Here is a 13,901-nt window from a genome sequence, read left to right on the forward strand (position 1 = left end):
TGGAAAGGTGGTCAAGTGCCAGGCAATGACAAAGTTGATTTGAGTCTCAGGGCCCAGGCTGGTTTTTATCTAGCCATCAAAAGTAGAACTTTATTGACACTGATGGAAGTGTTCGGTGAAACTGCAGGACTGCAGTGTTGGGCATACTGATCCTCTGAAAGACACTAGGTGTTTACAACACGGACGCAGACTCCCGAACCTCTTAAGTACAGACGAGGCTGCCGGTTTATAAGAACGTTGATGCATCCGCCTCAACTCTGCCATCGATCCGTCCAGCACTTTAACTCGTTGCCTCCACATCGAGTGATAATCAAGAGTTTCCGTTTTTGTGAGGGTGTTTTAGTGTTTGTGGGTTTGTGTGTGTGCTTGTGCTTGTGTTAGTGTGTGTGTTTCCTCGTGTGTGTGTGTGTGCGTGTGCGTGTGCGTGTGCGTGTGCGTGTGCGTGTGTGTGTGTGTGTGTGTGTGTGTCTATATGTGTGTGTGTGCTTGTGTGTCTCTGCCTGTGTCTATGTGCGTGTATGTTCCCAGAGCTTTGGTCACAGGCTGATAGGCGTCTCAAAGTCACTGCTGATGGATCTGCATATCGGCGGCCAGCTGTCATACGCCGCTGGCTCCGGGATCCGCGCCACATCGCTCCTCATCAGAAGCACCTCGCCTGGCTAATATGTTGAGGAGAAACTAGCGGTTCACGGCGCCGGCTCTTCTGCTAAATGAGGCGTTTGGTAAGAAAAAAAAAATATAGAAACACCTCTCATTTTTCATAATCCCAGAGAAGTCAATTATGGGACTTTGGGGGGGGGGGGGGGGGGGGGTTGGCGGTGCTCCAAAGAGACACTGGCGTCGATGGAGGGAAGAGGAGCCACAAGTGATGGTTCCTCCCTGGGGGGGAAGGCACCCGGAACAATGTATAAAAGCGAAGCAAGGCCACTGTGGTTTGGGAAGGGGAAAGCGAGTGATTGGGCCTTGGAAATGAAAGTGATGGGCAGTGATGAGGAGAGCATTTCTTTAAAAAAAAGAAAAGAGCTTAATTGCATGAAGACAAATAGGCAAACAAACCAGTTTGTTTTTCCCTTAAGTTTGAATGGATTTGGCCCCGTGAGATCAGTGGAGCTAAATTGCCATCACGAGTCACGCAACAACAAAGAAAAAGCTTGTTTGTCTCATTTTAATTAACTATTCCCAGGGAGATGCTATGACACTTGTAGTATCTCTTAACAGTGGGAATGGGATGCATCATTAGGCCTAGCTCTTCCCTTTGACAAGAAACCTCTTATCAGTTTGTCATGGACAACTGAAAGTGCTTTACTAATAACGTTGCCTTGTTAGAAAGATGTGTCTTCTTTTCTTTAATGCCACAATTTGGTGTTGGAAAGATTTGCATCAAATTCTTGTATTCCAATACCGATTCGAATTGTTCAGCTTCATTGGCGTGGAAAGTAAACATGGCACGCAAAGCGGGGCGATATTAACATATTTTTGAATACAACTTTATGGTTATGAAACTGTTCTAATAAACACAGACACACATGCAAAAACGTTATTTTGAGGAAAATGCAGCTTGGGAGGTGCCAAAAAAAGCAACTTCTAGTAAGGTTTTTTACTTATATCTTCAGATGTACTTTATTTGATTATATATTAACAGTTTTCATTTTGAAAGAGAAAAGTTTTAATTGCATAAAAATGTTTCAATCACAAAATGAGGGACTCTCCAATCCAATTTAGAATCTGATTGGCTGGCACCCTAAAAAAAAGCCTGTTCTCTAAAAGCTTTTCTTTGAAACCGCTCCCTATTATACCTTTGGCAGCCAAACAAAGAAACACTGAAAAAAGAGAAAATAGTCCAAAGACGCAGACAATAAAACAATATTTTTGGGAATTTTCAGTCAGTAAAAAAAGCAGAAAAACGAACAGGACGAGGCCGGGATGAAAAATAAATCGTTAGTCAGGGCAATAATAAATATAGTTTGTGGTCAATCACAGACGCCAATGCTTTGGATTTGATTCCATCTATTGAGGACGGACAGGTAATTGAACAGCATGCGCAATACGAAGGCTCAGAGGACGGCACATCAAAGGCACAGCATACTCATCACCAACGTGGTCCTCGATTCAAGTAAATCAGCGTCACGTCGACACACCACCGCACACCCACATCGGGGAGCATCTAAAACCGTGTGTCTTTGTCGTTCAAAACAATTAGTTTACATTCAGCTCCACGGGAGTTGTAGCGGAGTGCAGTAAGGGAATCATTGTTTTTTTTAATGTACAAAGAAGCGACAGTAGCCTAAAGGAAGGCAGTGCAGCAGAATGAGTAACACGCAGGTCCAGTCGCCCGGGAGCTCTCTTGTATTGGGAGGCATTGCGGTTAGTGTTGTTAAACGCAGCGTCGCTTATGGCGTCGGGGACGGGCCCCTAATGTTTAGTGACTCGCGTTCCGCCTACAGTCTGCTCGCACACATCCCTTCTCTGAACAAGAGCGCTGAATAGCCTATGTCGAACACTGAAAAAAACATAACACTGGGGCCCGTTTTAAACTCTAGAGCACCCATGGGGCCATTTGCCTCGCAGATGTTGTTAAATATGTTGACATACCCTGTAGACTGACGTCGACGCTGTTTTGCGGTGAAACTCTCAAGGGCTGTGTGTTAAACAAGAAATAGCTGTTCATTCTCTGTAACCTCAGAGAATCAGAGGTTAACACGTTTCGTCCCTGGATGGCACCTGGTTGGGCTTGAATTACCATCGCAGAGCTATTCCAGTAAAAGACTTGAAATAAGTGGAACTTGGGTTGGAATAACAACAGAGTGCTACCTTGGCAGGAGCCCTTGTTTTAACTGGGACTTGAATGTGAATGATTGTTTTTCAGTGTATTTGCGACCGAGTGATCAGTTTTGTTTGGATTTAGTGGCACAACATGAGAAATGATCTTCTTGGAATGTGAGTTTAAGGGCTGCCTCTTTCATAACCCACGTGCACACACACACACACACACACACACACACACACACACACACACACACACACACACACACACACACACACACACACACACACACACACACACACACACACACACACACACACAGAATCAAACCAGACTGGAGTTGCCAAACACCAGCTTTCCCCTGCTGCATGCACACCTACCCTCCAGGCTGACATGGTGGCCTTGGCCAGATCATGAGCTCAGCTGGAGGATCTGGAGGCGAATGAGGAGGGAAGATAGGCCTCTGATACGGCCTGTAGAGGGTGGAGCCAGCCTAATACATGGCTTTAAAACAATGAGATAACCCACGAGTGGGTGGGTGGGGCGGAGGTTGGGGGGGGGGGGGGGGATTTAGGAAGATGTTTTTCCTGGAAGCATGGATGGATATCCTCTTGAGAGCCCCATGCTGCTGGTTCTCATATTCTCTCTCCCTCTCTCTCTCTTTTGTTTATCTCTGCAGATGGTGTGATGTGACGAAACCACGACAGGGGTAATGCTGCCTTGGCGGAACCCGGCGAGGTCGCCGCATAACGTCTGCGCGACACAACCTTCGTCTTCCTCAGCGACATCAGCAACAACAGGAACAATGACCACGTGATCGTTCGTAGAGCGTTGGTTTTAATAAGGTGCGGCAAATATTCAACAGTCATACATGGTCTTAGAAACACAGACATTTTTGAATGCTCCCCCTCTTTTAAAGACAACATCAACGTAGTTCTGGGTGATTAAGGCAAGGTAAAGGAGACTCCTTTGCTGTACAATGGTTTAAAAAGAGAAAAAAGAGATAAGGACATGGATTGGTTGCTTGTAGTTTAACACAGAAATAAATGCTACCACGAGAGGATTCTTGACGAGAGAAGAGGCCAGCTTTTTCTTTTTCTTATTTTTTACATGTTGCTGGCTAACCTTGCCTCTCTGTCTATCGTCTAAAACATGAAGGTGTGAGCTTGATATGCATCAAAAAAGTGCAGCCAGTGATTCACAAGGGTTCACATTTCGAGGCAACACCCAAATTTGCATCTTCCGAAAAATGCCAAAAAGACGACGTTAAGAAGCCTGTGAAACTTCGTAAACAAAGCAGCAGGGAGTGTGTGTGTGTGTGTGTGTGTGTGTGTGTGTGTGTGTGTGTGTGTGTGTGTGTGTGTGTGTGTGTGTGTGTGTGTGTGTGTGTGTGTGTGTGTGTGTGTGTGTGTGCATTCAAGAGTTCAGTCTTGCTATTTGAGGTAACCGTTCAAATATGTTTTCCTTCACCTTCTGGCTTCATCTCTCACGGCAGTTTGCTTCAACGGCAGACGCCAAGAACCATTGTATAATTAGAACATGAGTAATGGCAACCTCGCAGCCATGGCAACCATAAGAAGCACCCGCCGGGGCCGTTACAGAGGTCCGTCGCGGAGAACGTACAGAGCCGGTCATAATGACGGTCTGCGGCTTTGCAATCCTCGCAATAAATAGTGATCGTGAACAGTGAAATAGGGAGAATTTTTTTTTTAGAACAACGTTAAAACCTACAAAAATAAAAACATTACATCCATAAATATACGACGAAAGAAAACACATAAAAATAACACAATAAAATCACTCGCCGACAACAACTCGACGATAACTCATCAATGATCACACAAAAGAAAGACAAATTATGGTTTTGTTCACAGGACTCCGGAAAAAAAACGATCCTTGTGCAATTTTTTTAGCATAGTGTTAGGTCCAACATAACGCTCCTCTGTGTACTTAATACTCGTTGCTCCACAGGTATTGGTCCCATGCAAGCGCTGCTGTCTGTCTGTCTGTCTGTACTGAGTGGGAGGCGACAGACGGATCACAAGGTCCTCTCCCCGAGCGCGGTGTCCCTTTACGGCCCGCCCAGCCCAGGCCTCTGATGAATGACGAGTGGTGCTAAGTACGCCAGCTCCCTTGTTAGACCTGCAAACAGCAGACATCAGGGGCACTGCTGATTGGCTGAGGAGGAGGAGGCCCCGGTCAGCAGCCTTCGTTCCTTGTTAATGATTCCTTTGATGTCAGTATGTCATTCACGACGTTCCCCGATAAAAGGTCAAACAGGAAAGAGTGGGAATTGACTTGACAAATGAGTGAGTACCGAGAATGAGCTAAACCTTTCCCGTCTCCTGCCACTTTGAAGCTCGACAAAGCAGCAGCGATAAAATTAATAAAAGTTTAACCATTATTTCATCTGTAAACAGATGACAAATCCCTTTCGCGGTTTTATCAGTTTCTTAAAAAATATCGGGCATCAGTTTAAGTGTTGACATACAAAGACACAATTTACAAAACAGAGCGCGCTGTTCCAGAAGACGACGACCGTTATGTGAGGAGTTCAACCACCAGGTCTGGGCCAACCGCGTCCGTACAGAAATCCAACCCAGCACACACACTGCCGGTCGATACACTTTGTTTTTACACTCAAGAACATCCTCAAGAGTTCAGCAGTAGGCTTTGGCTGGTCCCCCACTCCGTTACATCACTTTTTCCCTCCTTTGTCATCGTTACTTTGTGCAATGGGGATTATATTCGTCAGTCTTTTTCTTGTCCTTTTCCAGGTCAGAAGGTCAGTCAGAGGTCAGGCAAAGGTCAGACGAAGGTCAGTCGGAGGTCAGGCCGAGACGAAGACGTCCAGGTAGAGGCGGTCGTACGACTCCCTGAAGAAGAGGATGAGCATCAGGCTGAAGAGGCAGGAGCCCGTCAGACACCAGTTCAGCCAGGACAGATCTGAGAGGGAGAGAGACAGAGACAGAGACAGAGACAGAGACAGAGACAGAGACAGAGAGACAGAGAGAGAGAGAGAGAGAGAGTGTTAGAGACGGTTTACGGTTTTAGCATTCTGGCCGCTCTCTTCGGGCCCCTGGGGGCCGGCAGAGTGCGGAGAAAGTGGATCTCCCAGGACACCATTCATCGCGCCACTGGAGTCCCTGTTATTGAATGCATCCCTAATAGATTGGAGCAAATCCCAAACTCAACAGCAAATGCATTCCACTTACCCAAACAATTTAGCTTATATACACACACACACACACACACAGACACACACACACACACAAACACACACAGCGGGTCTCAAACCGCGCACACGTGGAGCGTAACGCACGCCCGCCCACACACACACACCTGCCGGGAGAGTCCCTGATCGCACTGGCAGCGTTGAATATTGTATCAATAATGTAAAGGGCCAACAGCTAATCAATAGGCACGCCATTGTGGGAATAAGAAGTGCACTGCATCATGGCTGGGAATAACACGAGGACATTACCTCCCTTTCCTCATAACCATTAACCTGTGGGTGAACCCAAACAGGATGGAGAGGAAGTTGTTTTCTTCTCCCCAACTTTGCTCTGTTCCAAGCTCCATTAGGCAGAGGGGGGCTGCTAGCTAGCCTAGCTACCACGCACGCACGCACGCACGCACACACACACACGCACTCAAGCACCAATGCTCATCCCTCTCTGTCACACCCTCATTTAATCATGCTCCATCGCTCCATCATACGTGCACACAGTGTAGATGCACGCACACACACACACACACGCACACACACCAGTGTGCTTTTAGCCAACAACAATGAATTAAATCGATAAGTCTTTCAACCAAAACTCATCCTGCGGGATCGGTACAAAGCTCACCAGCCTCGTTACAAAGTTAACTGTCTACCCCATCATGCTGCTGTGTGTGTGTGTGTGTGTGTGTGTGTGTGTGTGTGTGTGTGTGTGTGTGTGTGTGTGTGTGTGTGTGTGTGTGTGTGTGTGTGTGTGTGTGTGTGTGTGTGTGTGTGTGTGTGTGTGTGTGTGGGGTGTGTGCGTTCCTGTGTCTGGAGTGTGTGTGTTCGTTTGTCTGGGGTGTTTGTGTGTGTGTGTGTGGGGTGTGTGTGCGTGTGTTGGTGTGTGTTCTCTCTGTGTGTGTTCTGTGTGTGTATGTGTGTTTGAACGTGCGAGCGTGCGTGTGTGATCTATTGGGCCTGACAAGAGACATTACGCTGCCTTCTGTGTGTTAAAGGGCAGCCATGCAGCTGGGATTGAGGAGACCACAACTCAAGGTCATGGTAAAGATACCTGGTACACACACACCCACACACACACACAGTCACACACACACACACACACAGTCACACACACACACACACACACACACACACACACACACACACACACACACACACACACACACACACACACACACACACACACACACACACACACACACACACACACAGGGGAACCACTGTTCTATAGAAGACCTGCCAGAGTTCTCATATTGGTTTTTCTGCGAGTCTTCACCAACTACCGACTGGACAATGAGTCCAGGCAAAGAACCAACATTATAATTGAACCAGCTTTATGTTCATCCAAGATAAAACATGTCCTTGTAAAACACAGTTGGGTTTGATTGGACAAAGGAAAAGCATAATGACAATGCCCATCAACGGGGAGGTGTGTAATTAAGACAAAATGTCACAGCGACAAGACTTGAAGACTTGAAGTGTGTGTGTGTGTGTGTGTGTGTGTGTGTGTGTGTGTGTGTGTGTGTGTGTGTGTGTGTGTGTGTGTGTGTGTGTGTGTGGGCCTGTGGGAGCGAGCAAGCCTGTGTGAGTCAGTGAGTGAGTGAGTGAGTGAGTGAGTGAGCGAGCGAGTGAGTGAGTGAGTCTGTGCGCGTGAGTGAGTGAGTGAGTGAGTGAGTGAGTGAGTGAGTGAGTGAGTGAGTGAGTGAGTGAGTGAGTGAGTGAGTGAGTGAGTGAGTGAGTGAGTGAGTGAGTGAGTGAGTGAGTGAGTGAGTGAGTGAGTGAGTGAGCGAGCGAGTGAGCGAGCGAGCGAGCGAGCGAGTGAGTGAGTCTGTGCGCGTGAGTGAGTGAATGAGTGAGTGAGCCTGTGCGAGCGAGAGAAAAGATGACTGAGTGAGGGAGTGAGTGAGTGTGCCTGTTTGAGTGAGTGAGTGAGTAAGCGTGTGCCCGAGCAAGCAAGAGAGTGAGTGAGAGGGTGAGTGAGTGAGTGAGTGAGTGAGTGAGCGACAGAATTGCGTGAGTGAGTTTATTTTGCAGGGCGGGCCGGGGGCTGTCTACAGACGGGAGAGGACCCCGGCAGTGCAGCGTCATTAATCAGCGAGGGGGTGATGTGTGGGGGTGCTTGGGGGCGATGGCTGGGAGATGGCCGGTGATGGGTTGGGTGGCTAGGGGGCTGGACAGCAGGCGCCCCGGTTTGGAGGGACAGGTTAATGGAACGGTGTTTGTCTGGCCCCAAACGCCCTCTCCGTCTTCTCACATGCCTCCCTCGCTCTCGCATTTATCCGAGCGCGCGCGCGCGTGCGTGCGTGCGTGCGTGCGTGTGTGTGTGTTCGTGTGTTGTGTGTGTGTGTGTTCGTGTGTGCGTGTTCGTGTGTGAGTTTGTGTCCGAGGGGGGTTTGAGAGTGTGTGTGTGTGTGGGTGGGTGGGTGCGTTTGTTTGTGTGTGTGTGTGTTCATGTCTGTGTGTGTGTGTACAGTATGTGTGTGTTTGTCCTGCAGCCTTGGGTGAATGCTAATACTAAGGCTAAGGTGTGTGACCCCCTTCGTTGGATAATTTATCAGGGGGGCACCGGTGAGGCTGCCAACCGCCCTATTTTACACAAAATAGCATTTTAATGCATTTCCTTTTGTACATAACAGTACCTAAATGGAGCAGAAATCCCGAAAAATAACGAGGCATGAAATATGTACGCGACATGTTCACATGACAGTGGCATGATCTCCGAGAACACAGATGAGGTTATAAACCGATCACTACGAGTACGATCGATGACAAATACAAATTCAACCGACCAAGCATGACCTTACCATGATTTTGCATCCGACTGAAGCCTAAACGTGTAATAGATTATGATCCACCTCAAAGGTCAGCCTATACGCATCATCCTCGGTGGCTCGTTAACGTCCTATTAGAGAACAGCCAGGCGGACAGCGGGGAGTCACTCCAGATGACGGAGACCTGAGGCTCGGGGGCGGGGTTGGTGGTGCGCTGGGTGGGGTTGGCAGACAGCTTATGGTGCTAATCAGTCGCAATTGGGGTCAATGCGGCGTTGTAATTGATGTAAGCTTCAAGATGACTATCTCCCCCCCCTCCCACCCCCCCCCTCATCTTCTTCATCCCCAACCCCACCCCAACACCCACCTCGACCCGTCCCCCTGAGCCAGCTCTTTGTCAAAGGGAGAGGAAGATGGACCATATTTGGGTCGCAAAAAAAGCAGAAGGAGACAAAGCGTGATCGTCCAATCGCAGAGTGAACAACTATATCGAGTTTTTGTTTGGCTACGAATGTGGTTGTTGGAGCTTGCATGTGCGTATGAGCGCGCGTGTGTGTGTGGGTGTGTGAGGGTGTGTGAGTATGCGCTAAAAATGCATTCACTTTTTAAACCTGTTTGTTGTGCTGCCTTTCGTTTACTGCATCGACTGCTACCTCTCCAAAACTCACACGACGGAAAAACAAAAGCCAAACAAGACAAAAAAAAAGAGAAGAAAAAAGTGCAGCGCCGAGCGAAGAGGAGGCTTGGTTTCTTCTAAAGAGGGACTCGATTGCCTTGTTTTCCCTGCGCTCCTCATCTCTACAGAGAGGCGGGGGGGGGGGCTTGCATCATTCAGGGGCGCAAAGTTCAGCGCAAAACAAAGGAAAAAGAAACGGGATGAAAGAGAAGAAAATATCTCCTCGGGAAGAGAACGCGGCAATTATTTCAAGAGTTTTTGTTCCATTTATTTATTTATTTTTCTCGATACACGGTTGAATGACAACTCAATGCCCCCACCCCCCTACACTCCTTTGACATCGCTCCGTCTTCAACCTCTATACAGCTTGGTCAGTGTTGAGCTACGCCATGCATGAGACTCACTAAAGCACCGAGGGCGGGCGGGCGGGCGAGAGAGAGAGAGAGAGAAAGAGAAAGAGAAAGAGAGAGAGAGAGAGAGAGAGAGAGAGAGAGAGAGAAGGCTTGTGGTGCTCTCTCCAAGGCTTTAACAACATGGAGGATAACTGGGCTGTGGGCTTATTGGGATGCGTCTTGTCACTCATAGGTCTCTGGAGGCCATTCGTGATACGAAGCAAGCAACCAGTTTACAAGGAAAACATTGTATAGGCCCCAATACTTGGGTGGGCTGGATAAAACGTAGACCAATCAGGAAGTCTGAGGAAATTCTTCAGCTCAGCCAACTTTACGTCCCCGGTTTAGCGTGGATATGCTTTGATAGAAACAACACATTAAATGATGTGATAGCAGTTAGACGAAAGCTGGACAAACCGAAAGCATAAATAATAAAAAGGTCAGAAAAGCAATTTCTGAATGCAGTCCATTTAGACACACACACACAAACACACACACACACAGTCAAGGTGCTGACAGACAGAATAATAAGATACAAAAACATACATGCAAGAAGTGTGCAGGGACACACTGATATACACACATAAACACATAAACACAGGCAGACATGCCTTTGTTCATGTTAGGCAATTTTTCCTTCAGTGCCACAGAGACAAGAAGAGAGCAGAATACACAGGATGAATACTTCATGGTGTGTGTGCGTGCGTGCGTGCGTGCGTGCGTGCGTGCGTGCGTGCGTGCGTGCGTGCGTGCGTGCGTGCGTGCGTGCGTGCGTGCGTGCGTGCGTGCGTGCGTGCGTGCGTGCGTGCGTGCGTGCGTGCGTGCGTGTGTGTGTGTGTACACACACACGTGTCTGTTTGTGCACAGTAGCCTGCAGCTGCTGCATCTCAATCTACCTTACTTTCTCTCTCTCTCTCTCTCTCTCCCTCCCCCCTCTGGTCTTGGCTCCCTTCCCGTATAATCTATGATGTTTCGCCGGTGTGGCCAAGCACCACTGGGTTTGGCCGTGCAAGCCGCCACCGTCACCACTTGCCCACGGGCCACTGGTCCAGCATTCCCAGTCCAGGCATCCCTTTCAACAGCCCTCGATGACATCATCCCCAAAGTCTTTGTTAGCGCGACAATGACACTGCCTCTCACTGCCTCTCTGTGCGCTGAATGCACCCCAACCAACGCCTCTGACACCGCCCACTTCCACCCCCAAAAAAAATACCCTCAACACATTGCCCTTTCCTGAGGTCACAAGGTCAGTCCGGATGTCCTTAGGAAGACATCAAGGAAAAAAAACGCACAAAGTTAAGCACCTGGACACCGTGACCCGGCCAGGCCTGTGACCCCGCCCTCCCTTTGAAGCCTCAGCTAGAAGACGCCCTACCGGGGACCCTTCCGGAAGGGGGTCGGCGCTGGAATGCGGTTGCCATGGCGCCGCCGCCGAAGGCCAGAGGAAGAGGAGGGCCCCTATGCATATGTATGAGTGGGGCGGTGAATATCTATCAGGTGTTGGTGACTGAAACAGAAGAGCGTGTCAAGTACTCTCAGAGCGCCATCCATCAGCACCGCCGATCGGGCAGGCGGATGGTTGTCAGCATCGCACACACACACACACGCACGCACACACAAACGCACGCACACACCCACACACACGCACGTGCACCCGCATACGCACAATATTGTGGACCTACACACAACAAAGACTGGCATATCAGAGATCCGCGAACAGACGCGACATATTGTTGCCGTTTGTGGGTACACTGGCTGATGATAGACAGATGTTCAGATGGCCGGGCGAAGGTGACTTCCAAGCATCTGTGTAAGTCACCGGATCCAGGGAGACGAATGTTGTCTTCCTATCTACGAGTCCACATTGCACCGGAGCCGGTCCGCCTGTGATAATAACCTTCAGAGCGTGACCAGACTTTCCGTTTGCAACAGGGTTGTCACAGTGGAGGCATGGCGCCGGCACACACATAACAAGGGCCTAACGGCCTTCATTCTCCCAATTAAACTAAACTCTGACTCACTCACACACACACACACACACACACACACACACACACACACACACACACACACACACACACACACACACACACACACACACACACACACACACACACACACACACACACACACACACAGGAGGAAGACGGGTACTAGCAAAATAGTTCAAATGATATGCCGGTTCATAACAGCGATAATAATCTCAACAATCCGCCTCTGGTCGTCCCGGGCACTCGTGCCTCCATTAGGGGGGGGGGGGGGGAAGGTCACTGCAATGCAGTACTGTTTGTTTGGACACAATGGGTCGTGACTGTGCAGAGTTCTCCGTGCACACAGCCCTTAATCGTCACCGAATGATACGGCGCCGCTGTGAGCGTGGTGACCCTGAGAGAAGGCCCCTGAGGCAGAGTGCGGCTGCACCCAGAGGTATCCCCGCTCACCCCATCGGTCACATGCACCCAGGGACAGGCCGCCCTCACAGGGGACCCTGAGCGGTAGGGCCGGGTGAGTTTAGAGGAACGGACGGACCGGTATGAAGCACTACTCTCGCCGATTAATGGCGGAGAGGTAATGGGTTAAAGGGGCATGCTTTGAGAAAGACAGAGATAAGGGAACACTCTTCGTCTCTCTCTCTCTCTCTCTCTTTCTTTGGGGCCGATACATCATGTTCAGAGTCGGTGCTCAATGCACAGAGGTGGACCTGCAAAGCCGGCCAAGAGTTCAACAACTACTTTCACAAAGATGGACCAGAGTACAATTTTACCACGGAACGACATTTTCGCTGTTTGATTTCTCCCCAACGCACATCCTTTCAGTCAACTCCTTTGCTACCTTACTTTAAAGTTTTCAGCGTAACAAGTGGCCAAGGGCGCTCTCTTGTGGACAGTGAAATGCTGCAGGTTAAAATCAAAGTATCTATTTAAAGCTGCAGTAGGTACAATCCGAGATTGAGAGAGAGGTAAAGAGAGAGCAGAAAAATGCATCAGTGAGATAGGATTTGGAAATATAACAACCCAAAACACGTCTTCACTCCCTAGTATTTTCTGTCACATTTTATGCAATTGGAAATCCCTCCAACCCTATCAGCGAAGAGATGCCCTGATTAGAAAAGATTGACCGGGCGTGGACAAAAATCGAAATTGGCAACTCAAAACGGGTATTCTTGCAGGGAATTTCAATCACTTAATAAAATGACTCTCAAATAATAAAATAATAAATAATCTCATCAAAATTACCAGCACCGTTAAATAAAACTACAATGGTGTTTAATCACACTCACACCCACACAAACCAATGTACCACCAGTCTTACCTGTGCAGGAGAAGGTGAGGAAGAAGAGCAGCAAGCCCATGACAAGGTTACCCAGGAAGGTTACCACGCCGCACGTGATGCCCTCGGGAACCGGGTACACCGTCTCGATGAAGAGCTCGAAAAACATGGGCACGCTGCTGTTGATGAAGATGCCCACCAGGATGCAGGAGGTGTACAGGGTGGCTGTGTGGGGACAGAAATACATCAATTCACGGGCAGGGAACACGTCTGTTTTTTGTCCCCTCCAGCGGTGGCTGCTCTGTAAGGCTGTGGCCAATGCACTGAATGAGTTCAAATAAACAGGAATCAGCCCGGATTAAAAGGGTGATGAAACTGCAGGGTTTTTGTCATATCTGCCTCAAAGCCTACATGACACATTATTACATTACCCGCCCCCTCCCTGCCCTGAATCACCATCTCATTACAAGAAAGAGGAATATGACACGTTGCTTTACCAACCATGTGGAAATTAAAATGCGGTTATGAATTTGACTTAGCAGACCCTTTAGGTAGGCCCATAGACCCATTAGGAAGCAGAAAATTAGGGGAAAAAATGGAACACCAAGGAGACGTCAGTCAGTGAACCCCAGTCACCCTTGCAGGGGCCCTTGATAGGAGCCCTGCGGTACCCCACACCAGCCTCCTCGTCAACACAGCTGGCCTCTGATAGGTCGGACAATGTAGTGAAGAGGAGAACCAGTAGGGGGTGGCGGTGGTGGTGGTGTATGTTGGGACATGAAGGGGCTTTAACCCCCCC

At 48.8% G+C, this 13,901-nt stretch overlaps 1 protein-coding gene across 1 annotated transcript in view; it reads right to left on the reverse strand.

The window, feature by feature from the left end:
* Nucleotides 1-3,399: 3,399 nt before the first annotated feature.
* Nucleotides 3,400-13,901, reverse strand: part of slc49a4 (solute carrier family 49 member 4) — a 40,048-nt gene continuing 29,546 nt past the window's right edge. The window contains exons 8-9 of the mRNA XM_056580292.1: nucleotides 13,145-13,327; nucleotides 3,400-5,710 (exon numbers count right to left, since the gene is read on the reverse strand). Coding sequence (XP_056436267.1) covers nucleotides 5,595-5,710; nucleotides 13,145-13,327 — 299 coding nt within the window. The 3' untranslated portion in view covers nucleotides 3,400-5,594. The remainder of the gene's footprint in view (nucleotides 5,711-13,144; nucleotides 13,328-13,901) is intronic.

This window comes from Gadus chalcogrammus, chromosome 20 (assembly GCF_026213295.1).
Source record: "Gadus chalcogrammus isolate NIFS_2021 chromosome 20, NIFS_Gcha_1.0, whole genome shotgun sequence".
Classification (NCBI taxonomy): Eukaryota; Metazoa; Chordata; class Actinopteri; order Gadiformes; family Gadidae; genus Gadus; species Gadus chalcogrammus.